Genomic DNA, 11,634 nt, shown 5'->3' with positions numbered 1-11,634 from the left:
GCAATTAATGTCAAATTTTCTCTTCTTATTTCCTGTTGATGCTATTGAAATGCTAGGTTTAAATGCAAAAGAAGAACATTGTACATGTTTGTACAGGGCTTAGCAGCTACTGAGTGGGCTGTATGTTTAATTTTGGCTTCCTTAAGTCTCTAATACGATTAGTAGCACTATTAAAAAGAAAGGTTGGGGCTTACTTACAATGTACTGTAATTATCTATTTTTTTTATTGGTCCTCCCAATAATCCTGTGATTAAAGCCACTTTAGAGGATTGTGGTCCCCACTGTGCAGAGCTGCGTCGGGTTACTGCGGATAGCATTAAGCATTCTGTATGCATTTACCGGGCACAAAGGAAGAGTAAACAACTGCTGAAATGCAGAACTTAGATCCACAGGTTCAGGCCAGGAATATGATAGCGCTATATAAATCCATCAATTAAATAGTAGTATAAAGCTACTTTAATCCAGTCACTGGTATCTAAATTAATTAAAATAGTTTGAGTTCCTCCACTGTGTAGGGTGTTTTGTTACTGTTGTATCATTTACAATTGATGTACGGATAACCGGTGCAGAAGTTTATTTTTTTTGGTTAACTTTCTTCTTCTAGCGAACATTACGGCATTCTTACTTATCTGCCCCATCTCTAGAAACATCTCAGCGTAGGCTACCGTAAACAGGGTAGGGCAAGCCCCAGAATGGGAGGGAACTGGGCACAGCCAAACATTATTCCCTAGCCTGAAGAAAGAAGGAACTGGTCCAGGGAAGCAGGGCTTCACCCACGGATTCGGGGAGAGTTGCCAGTTATGCTGCCCGCACACGTACTGTAAAGTATTTCTGCAGGGCAGTGAGGGCTTTACGGCCGCCCCGCTGCATACATTTTCCATTTGTGCCCCAATTACCATAATAACCCATTTACATGGCGTAAACCCTTTATGATAATTAAAATGGGATTCGTAAACCCTTCGGACAAGGTTTAGTGTAGGCCGGAAGGCACCAACCCACTTGGCTTTTTCCAGGGCCCTATTTTGGGTTTGAGTAAGATTCAATAACTTACGTATTGTTTATGAACATTAACGTTTTTCTCCCTGCAGTGGCTGAACACAAACAGATCTGTAAATACAAACAAAAAATAACACCATTTTAGTTATTAAAACAGATTTATGATTTTAATTTATAATTTGCAAATAATAAAAGGCTAATTGCATCTAAAAATGGCCAAAAAACAAACAGGTATATATATATGTAGTGTGCACAGATACACCCATGCCTAGCTAGCTACCAAATCCTTGTTTTTCACTATTTATCATAGAACTAAGCAGGGATCTGTACATTAATTTTAAACGCAATGTTTAAGAGATAATTACATAACTTTACGGATAAAGTATAACTTGTAGTTGTTCAGCTGCAAATTAGCTATAATGACCATGAGAGACATAGCTCATTAGCTACTGGCGATGTGTAGGTTGTCTACTGCGCACCTTTTTAATGTAATAACACCAGTCTGGTCCATGTAATATGATTGTGTTCAGGGGCAGCCAGTTTGGGTTCTCACCTATAGGTGGCTCCATTCATCTCAACACTGGCCCCCTGTTGCTCCATTGTAGGCCACTGGGTGGATGCCACTAAAAACTCTTTGTTTACACAGTTTCGGAGACTATCAGGAATGCGACCTAAAAGAAATGAGTTCCCTTATAAGTTAAAACTTTACATAACATCACAGAGTATATAAAAAAAACCTGTCTGTCAGTGTTTAAACTTGCCTGTGACAGCTCTACGCATCTCGGTGGCTGCAGCTTCTCTCATCTCCAGGGACGCCTGCTCGCTATACCATGCCGTGTGTGGGGTGCAGATTAAGTTGGGAGCATCCTTCAGGGGGCCCTGAGCAAATCTGCAAAATATGGGAATATGAACTGCTCACAGTGCAAATATCTATTCCTAAATTTGGTCAGCGTCTGTGCTTTAATCAGCCAACTGGACAATAAGAAAGACAAATCTATACATGGCTCCTACATCCTTAAACTTAGTGTCCCTTTGGGACATGCTAAGAGCTGTACCACGTATGAAAAGAGTACACAAGTCATTCAGACTCATCTAGCACAAGAAATTACAGGTAGGGTATCATTCACCAACAATAAACTGGAAGCCACGAGAGGAAGTCTTGGGCACCCTGTAAAAATGGAATATTCAGTGCATTTATTGTGGGTTTTCTAGTCTATCAGCTTGGATGACATCCGTGAATCTGCATGCTTGAATAGGTTCAGTTCAGCTGGACTATGGTATAGTGTGCGGGGTACAAGCTTTAATGTGTATTCACTAAACCAGGAGTTGGGAGGTGAGATGGAAATTTCAGTTCATAAACCATGGTTTATAAATCACCAGCCCCAATGAGGTTCTTGTCCAAGATGACCTGAACTGACCAGCTCAGCCCTTCTTGCAGGAGAAGCTCACTGGGTTTAGCTAAATGTAATAATGCAAAGTAATATCAAGGAGCTGCAAAGTATCCTCTCACTTCACCTGACCTACTAACTCGTTTCTTTTTATGAAGAAATCCTCCAACATTATGAATAAAATATTTATTGATGGAAAGCAATGTCTACACATTTTAAGAAATGCAGGAAGGCAAACCCCACACAAAAATAAAATCATACAGAGATGAACGGTGTCCACACTCAGGGCTAGCTATTCAATGTAGTTTAATACAGCAATGACGAATGCACATGCTATAACACTGCACTTGTATGCAAAACGGTACTTGTTGCAGTAGTTATGTAGGGTAAGCTGTACCCTTCACATAATATTATTCTCATTTTAACTCGGCTTTAATAACAGCGTGTGATTCACAATGTCAGTGTCTTTGGGTCAGTCTGTTAACAGCTGTGATAATGTTTGTAAAACTCACACAAAAGGTTCCGATTCATGCACATCCAGAGCGGCTCCTCTTATTCTGCCCTCTTTCAGAGCTTGAGCTAATGCTTTCTCATCCACAAGGCCGCCTCTAGCTGTATTCACCAGGAAGGCGCCTTGTCTCATCTGAAACAATAAAAAATACCCCATCACAGACAATATGTCATCGCCATGATGGAATGCTTTGTCCTCTCTACCGACAACCTTGGAAGTATCTCTTGAACCAACATTTAATTATTCCTATCAATCTACGGGTATGTGAATTTGACTTCCAAATTCTTCATAAGTATATATATCTATATATATATATATATATATATATGCATATATACACACACACAGTATATATGTAGATGAGTGTTTAATAATGCTTCTGCTACCCCCTTAATTTTAAGTGGAGGGGTTTTCCATCACCTTTACCCACCATAACTTTTGTTAGTGATATAATTGGTTAATTGAACATTCTATAACTGACAAAACGTCTTAACTGTTGCATTGCTGTATGTTTTCTTTGCTGCTATGGGGAGTAGTAAATGAAGATAATGCATAATATGAAGCCTCCTGTCGTGCGCTAGAATTCCACACAAATGCAGTGCCAAAGTAGAGTGGATGAGCATGATGAGAGTTTAGAGTGTAGCAGGTGACACACCATGCTGTAGTTACCTGTTTAATTGTAAAGTCGTTAATGAGGTGATGGTTGTGCTCATTAAGGCTGCAGTGCAGAGAGACACAGTCGCTTTGGTAAAGCAAGTCTTGTAATGTGTACACTCTTTGCACCCCCAACGAGCGCTCCGTCCCATCCTGCAGGTACGGGTCGTAGAAAATCACACTAAAGCCGAACACCTTGGCTCTCACAGCCACAGCCTGCCCAACGCGCCCTGGAAAACATAATATTTGTATTGTTATTATTATCTTTTAATTTATATAGCACCAACAATTTACACAGCGCTTAAAACCCCTTCAGGACAGACGTTGGCAAACTGCGTCTTCCCTTGAACGTTTTTTTTTAAAATATTTAAATTCCGTGCTCGTGATTCGCTTCAAAGCGATCACGTGCACGGAGCTGAGGGGGAGTGGCTGCTACGGATCACTGGGGACACCCAGCGGTCAGTAACAGCCGCCCCTCGCGATCCCAGCGTTCATAGCGACGCTGTATCGCGTATCATCGATGGCGTACCTGGTACGTCCCGGTCTGCCGGTGACCTTTGACCCGGAAGTACCAGGTACGTCCCGGTCTTGAAGGGGTTATTACAATACATATATTCAAAGGGTATGACAAGATGAGAATTGACAGACTAAGACAAACCGATACATTAGGTGGAGAGAGCCCTGCTCGGAAGCAAGGATTGGAAACATGGCACCCGAGTGACATTAAAACTTACGCTCATGTGGGACCTCTGTGTTGCTCTAAAAACCTACTAGAAAGATGTATGAAACCTTACATTTTTTTTCATTCTTGACATTTCCATCTCACTGAATCTCTAGCTCCTTTTAATTATATCATCCACTGTAACAAATCACATCTGCCAACAAAACTTGCTTTGCCTAGTCTTTTGTGCACATTGTAATATAAAAGTTGCTATTTGATGGCTTCCACTGACTGATTATGTCATAAAAGCACCCACACTCTTCTATTTTCTTCTTGCTTCTTGTCTTCTATATTTATTCCCTTTTGCACCACAGGCTTCAAGATATATCATACAATGGCATGAACAGCGAGTTCTGAAACATGACTCTCCCTTTACATTTTTGTATGTAATCAATGAACGTACTCCTCTCCCTTACATATGATGAAAATACTATTGCAACATTAGCAATTCACAGCTGAATGTGATCTATACTCGAGTCAGACATGGTTGTTGGGTGATAGAGTTAATATGGAAAATTGATTTCTTCAGCATTTGAAAATGTAAAATTTCCTTACCAAATCCTAGCAAGCCCAGGGTCTCCCCACGCACTCTGGCTGCCCCTGACGTCACCTCCCGTATCTGCTCTACACTATGGATTCTTGTCCCCTCCTTTAGCGCCTGGTAAAGCCAAGTGTTCCTCCGGTAAAGATTAAGGATGTGACAGATTGTGGAATCTGCTGTCTCTTCCACAGCTGCTGAGGGAATGTTACATACGGCAACCCCTGAAACAATAGCATACGTGAATACAAGGCGTCAAGAAATATCTCTAGTGATCCACTTTAAAAATGAAACTTGCTATCTACAAAGTCAGCCAGAACCACATAACTTCCACCAAAAGAGAGGTATAGTATAATGGGGAGGAATATCCATAATAATCCTGAAAATGGGAAGTTATGATGGCGGCTCTCTCGTGGGAAATACTTGTAAGGGGGTTATTTTACACTCTCTCTCTCACAATCTGTATATAATTTATTTTTTGTATAAACACCATAATGCCGCATACCGAAAAGTGACATTTAGGATCGGAGAAAGTGACTGATATACCGGTACTTCTGGGGAAACATTTTTTTAAGTGGTGGTCATTCAAACTCCTAGAGCCAAGAATGAGGAATATAGAAAATCCAGTGGTTTTTATGTATTAACCATCTTCTGTAGAAGATAAATAAATCTAATCTATGATGTGACATGAAGACAATTACAGAAAACAAGAGCTAGAATATTCACAAAACCTCCAAAAATGTAACAAATGTATTATGATTGTTAACATATATATCTTATATAAGGGATAATTATGTACTTACCCATGTCTCCTGCAGCCTTAATGTCAATGTTGTCATATCCACTTCCTATTCGTACAATGACACGAAGGGACTTAAATTTCTCCAGGTCTTCACGTGTCAGCGTGATGGTGTGATACATCATAGCTCCAACTGCTTCATTTAGAACCTGCAAGGAAACATCAGTTCCCCAGAAACATTGGGACGGTTAAATATATTGTAGGTTTGAAACATTAACACAAAATATGCATCCATCCTGTACAGTGGCTGCCCCACACTCTCGTGTTCTCCCAATGTAACTTATAGGAACACAGAATGGAAATGCACTGCCGGATATTGAGACCCTAAAACACCTTCTCACAATCTCTAGCAGCACACAATGCTAGAGGTTGTGGAATACTACTGCTACTATGGCTGGCTGAGCACAATGGCTATGGGTTGTCAGATATTGTCTATAATTGCCTTTCTCACAAACTAGAGGGCTTAGGTGGTGAGGGGGTGATAGATAAATGGAATAGGTATGGTAGAGGCTAATACAGTGAGGGAACATGCATGGGATAGGCATTATGCTATCCTGAATCTAAGACAAGATCAAGGATCTGAGACTTATATATCATTATATAAAAGATATGCCTAGTTCCCTTTTTTTCTGAACACAGAATTATAAATCAGAATGCTATCTTATTTGCAAATACAGAATTTAAAAGATTATAGGATGTAAGTAACATACAGTATATGTTAATATATTATAGGAAAAGTGTCAAGTGCCTTGTGTTTGCCCATGAGCTGAAAACTTTAAGAGGTATTCATTAGATTAAATTTATTGAGTTCTACCAATGAAGTGAAATTGGAAACGAAGCACTGGTTTCATATAAAACACGTCTTATACCCAACCTTTTCATGGATCTCTTGTGTGGATTGGGCATCGCAGAATGCCACCGTAGCCAGGTCTTTCAGGATCGGCATCTCCACAGTGCAGTCCCTCCCATCTAACAGCGCCACAAGTGGACGTGGATGCATTGGGCCATTAATAGTCTGGGGCCGCATACCTGAAAAAACAAGTATACAATTACAATCTGTAACACTTTGCAGTAAATCCACGTTGACCGGCATTTGTTGTATCTGTGTCATCAAAAGGGTGTATATAGACAGATTATAGAAAAATGTGTTTGCTTAAACCTGCTCTATAACATCTGGGCACTTATAACGTTTTTAATAAAATTCCCATGATTCACTTTTGGTGCATGTTTTTAAGGATTCCCTCAAAAAGAAAGCAGGCAGGTCAAGCAAAGTCTTTGAGGTCTGTACTGAAGTACCATGCATGATCATACAATGAGAAACAGAACGCTTGCACACAGGGGCATTGTGAAAATATGGCCCTGGGTAAGAAACTACAGGAATACAAATATTATATTATATAGTTATTGTTTACAAGAGTTTGTCCAGGGCCATCTTCAATACAGAGTAATGGACCCATGGTAGCTGTCCTTTAGCTGAGCCGACACATTGAGGAGGTGGAGGTCTGGGCAAAAGCTGACACAGATCTCACCTAATGCGTCCTCTTTTGAGCACCTGCGGTCAGAGAGCACTCGAATGCTGAATCATGCTATGTTTATTATGTTATGAATCATGTCATCATAATCTGCTGATCGATGATGTGAGAGCTGGCAGGCTTAGCAGGTTGGCGTACCTGTTGCCAACATAAAATTGTGTCAGATTTTATTTCTACAACTTGTTCTAAGAGCTCTGTAACATCATTACTGCTGGCTATTAACGCTGTGCGCGATGTAATATATATTTAGATTAAACAGGATAGGTGCAAGGTGTTTGTTGGCTTCTCAGATGAACCCCTGTGCTGCTGCCACTGACCTTTTCAGAATGTAGACTATTCATCAAATTGCTATATATATATATATATATATATATATATATATATATATATATATATATATATATATATATATATATATATATATATATGTGTGTGTGTGTTGCCAAACTAAATTGTATCTGTGTGATGTATGTAAGTGAGTGTGAGTATATGCTTGTGTGTTGTGTGTTTTATTTCTGCACTACACCAGGGGTAGCCAACTACTTTGAGGTCTGCAACTTGGTTTCATGCTTAAAATTGGGCATTCGGGACCAAAATCACTGTTATAGACCATTAACAGCTCAAGTTAGTTACACCAGATCTCATTTATATTGCCTACTATCATGGTGCTTTGCTGTACAATACTCTGCTAAGATGTGATCATGTGACTCTGATAATATTAGCGTCTACCACCCCGGCCTCTGGAGGCGCTGGCAGATATATTGGGAGGGTAACTGGGGAAATTCTCATCCTGGGATTCTAGCCACACCTGCTGGTATCTCAGCAACGTGCAACGAAAAGGAAGATCAACAATACCATAGCAAAACACACACACTGGAGGATGAAAAGGAGACCCGGCTTAACGATTGAAAACATATGCTGCAGGGCTGTATTAAAATCCCTTTCTGCCCTGCAGGCTGCATTTTAGAAGCTTCCACAGTTAATGGAGAATCAAGTCGACACAGCCAGGGACCATATATATGCAAATACTCCACAATACCAGATAGATAATGTACTGCGGAAAACCATCCGCTCACTAACGTACGTTCTGTCTCCAGTACCTGGAATACCTCTGCGGCAGAACCTCTATGACAGCCGCTCAAAAACCCTGACAGCTGTGATTTACACACAGATTGCCAAAAGGTTTATATAACAATAAACGGTCCTTGTTGCCTTCCTCCCCCCCCAGATCTCTTACTACACGGGGGCAAAAACAGTAAACAGAGGAAAAGGAGGAGCCACGTTAACATGCAGTGGTAAGAAGCTCATCTGATCCACTCTGATCGCAGCACCAAACACACAACATTACTCACTAAAATACATTTAAAAAATCTCATATCTCATTGTACCATAATGTCTATTACCTAAACATTAGACTATCACACATAATCTAAATTAATCTTCCTATATCACATAAACAGGACAATAAACTAATATCCTTGTCGATGTTCTACATTATTGTTTATGCCCCATGTACATGAGCTCTATAGCCAGTTGCAGGAACTCTCCAGCGCAGCACATTTTATTTTACTTCTGACACTAAGACAGGGCTTTAGGTTTTATGTTTACAAACCAATTTGTTTTACCTTGTATTATATTCCTTTCATATGTTTACATTTTAATACAAGCTTGGTCACAAATTGGGAAAATGTGTTTTAAAACAAAGCCTCATTTCCTCTTCTATTCAGTTACATATTGTTTTAAAACAATCTCTTGTATGCATTTCCACGCTGTCCTTACTATCAATAAAATGTTATACCAATACATATAATAATAAAAATAGCAATATAAAAAGCTTAGTAAATTTGAGTTCTTGGTACAATACCTTTGGAGTATCTGACTCACCTATGCTCAGGCACGCATAGTTCTAAATCATGGCCTGGTGTGGGATTTAGAACAGTGGCTGGCAAACCTGTACTCAAAATATTCCAAGGGATATCGATTCATCTGTTTTACCATGGAAATGGGTAATATATTTAGAGGACAGGTTCTGGAGGGTCCTGCAAAACCAGCTGTTACAAATGTACTACAAACTAGGATGTCTACACTGGGAAGTGTTATTGAGACCCTCCTAACAGACCAATATATACATAATTATCTAGTTCTTTTCACTGTTCAGGTTGGTGTGAAGTTACTGTTAAGTATTAATGAAAGAGATTTGGGTGGTCCAAAGTCCTAATAACACCCCCCTATAGTTAGTAGACAAGTTATAATTACTTTGCTCTGGTGATGCCATAGTGGAAACAATAATAGGTGGTCCTGTCCGTCGGGTTACTTTCTGATATGGAGAGTTGAGCCCAGGCTGACTACATAGGACAGGAGGTGGTAAATTCAGAGTGGTCTCCAGATGACCTCCCTGTTTACGGAGAAGCTGGGGACTGCAGTGAGGGCTGTGCAGTGGGGAGGTGGGCGGCAGGCGCTCTCTCTTCATCAGCTCCATGGGCACAGTGTAACTGGTAGGGTAAGCGGTCTTTGGCCCAGGGTTGAGACTGCTGTGCATAACAGTCATTGGTATTCCAGACTGAGCAGGATAGGCTGAAGCAGGGCGAGGTTGAACAGGAACTGAATATCCAGCAGCAGAAATTAATTGTGGATTCTGGGTACTCATCCCACAAGATGGGTAGCTGGCGGTCTCCAAAAGATGTTGCGATGGTGCACTGGAAGGACGTCGGTTGAGTTCAGCCATTCTCGGAGAAACTGGCTGCAAAGATAAATTTTGATGTGGGTTGGTAGATCCATCCATGATGGGATTGCTAATGGTCTGGGCACCAAACTCATTGCGCATTAAGTCCCCTCTATGACTGAAACTATTTGATCGTGCTCGAGCTCGTAGTGAATTGTTTTTTTGCTGATCTTGTCTCAGCATCTGTAGATCTGCCCGATAGTTCTTGATAACACCTGAAAGTAATCTTGCTTGACCAAGATTAGCAGCCACTGCCTTGATATCATGCTCTTCCATAACAGCCAGTGAACCGGGTGTATCAAATCCTTGCTGTATTAATGCACTAATAGTACTCTCTGACAGGCCTTCATTTCGAAGAGTAGAGAGGAACTCCATGTCTAGAGGTCTCCTCAGTTCAGCTCCTGATAGTGACACTGGCATCTGAGCATGGGATGGAGCCAGAGAGCTCTCACAGTTATCATAAGCCATCTTAGCACTGACGTTCTCTCTGGCTGAGATATAACCACGATTTGCTAAATTAGAGGATGTCCCAGGAGCACCATCCATAGCAGCAGCTTCACCCGACTCCACAACTAGACATGTGGGAACTGTCTGTCTTCCTGTTGAAGGATCAATGGATCTTTCCATCAACTCGTTATACATTTGTCTGCTTGGGAATGAATTTGCCTCTGCACCATACCTGGGATTTGGTGTTTCTATGTTATACCTTGCAGGGGAGGAATCACGACTTCTAGAACGCTGCCCCTCAGGAATAACTCTACCTGTAGGATCCCTGTACAGGCGACCTGGTTCCTGTTGGTGAAAAGGGCGTGTTGGAGTCTGTTCCCAAGCTGTCCGGCTTGCAGGTGCCCCATATCCCTGCCCTGAACGGGCTAGCATTTGGTCTCTGTAATAACGAGGGTCCTCTAGGTATCTGTTTGACAAAGGAGGGTCATTATAGCAATCGTGTGTTTGCATTGATCCCCGCGCAGACATTGCCACCTGTCTCTCGTAGAGGGAGCCGAAGTCTGGAACTGAGCTATTCCTCAGTGGCCTGCGATCCTGACCTTGCTGACCTCGGATATAAGCGTCTGGGTATGAACAGAGTTCCGGCTTTATCTCCAAGCTGCCTGGCAGGATAATATCGCGGGATCTGCTTCTTGGCAGTTTGTAGAAAGCCTCCTCGCCGCTGTAGGTCATAGAATTATTTCTGCCGACTGCTCTCTGATATCCTGATGAGTTGCTTTCTTCCCAGCTGCCGTCATACCAGCCTGCAGCATCCCAGCTATGAGAACGGCTGATGTTTGTATGCTTGCACGGGACCGGCATTGGAAAAAAAAAAAAAAGTCTTCCGCTTAGATAAAGAGCAGGAGGAGGAGGAGGAGGAGGTGGTGAAAAAACGTCTCAGTTAAAATCTTCAGTTACACCAATCAAAAAAAAAAACCCAGCAAACACAATAAACAGATGTAGCTGCACCTGAACTCTCTGGAAGCACAAACTGAATCAGAAGGCTCCGGTTACAAAGGTATCATCTGAATTATTAATCCATAGTAATTTAAGAAGGCAACGTATAACACCCCTGCCACGCAGACTGTATGATTGTGGTTTCTGCAGGTTTCAAGCAGTCTGGGCACAAGCAACTAATCCTCAGGGTTTTTGCCTGAACAGTTGTGGGGACATTTTATTTACGATGGCGAGTAGAGATTAAAATAACCAGTAAAGCTTTAATCCTGAATGACAGAAAGTGGACCTCCTAGCAAAACCCTGTTCAGAGAAACAGGAAGAGGAACCTAC

The 11,634-nt window shown here is 41.3% G+C and overlaps 1 protein-coding gene across 2 annotated transcripts in view; it reads right to left on the bottom strand.

The window, feature by feature from the left end:
* Positions 1-1,029: 1,029 nt before the first annotated feature.
* CTBP2 (C-terminal binding protein 2) overlaps positions 1,030-11,634 on the bottom strand; it is a 28,921-nt gene continuing 18,316 nt past the window's right edge. Inside the window, exons 1-9 of one of the 2 annotated variants that reach the window (XM_053450435.1) lie at positions 9,396-10,916; positions 6,482-6,636; positions 5,612-5,756; positions 4,826-5,032; positions 3,565-3,779; positions 2,897-3,027; positions 1,758-1,885; positions 1,550-1,667; positions 1,030-1,107 (exon numbers count right to left, since the gene is read on the bottom strand). In XM_053450435.1, coding sequence (XP_053306410.1) covers positions 1,068-1,107; positions 1,550-1,667; positions 1,758-1,885; positions 2,897-3,027; positions 3,565-3,779; positions 4,826-5,032; positions 5,612-5,756; positions 6,482-6,636; positions 9,396-10,836 — 2,580 coding nt within the window. In that variant the 5' untranslated portion in view covers positions 10,837-10,916 and the 3' untranslated portion in view covers positions 1,030-1,067. Of the gene's footprint in view, positions 1,108-1,549; positions 1,668-1,757; positions 1,886-2,896; positions 3,028-3,564; positions 3,780-4,825; positions 5,033-5,611; positions 5,757-6,481; positions 6,637-9,395; positions 10,917-11,634 lie in introns of those variants that run through there. The other variant, XM_053450436.1, reaches the window with a different exon arrangement.

Source organism: Spea bombifrons, chromosome 11 (genome assembly GCF_027358695.1).
Source record: "Spea bombifrons isolate aSpeBom1 chromosome 11, aSpeBom1.2.pri, whole genome shotgun sequence".
Taxonomy (NCBI): Eukaryota; Metazoa; Chordata; class Amphibia; order Anura; family Pelobatidae; genus Spea; species Spea bombifrons.
Note: the sequence above shows the minus strand (reverse complement) of the source record. Positions and strands in the feature narration are given on the sequence as shown.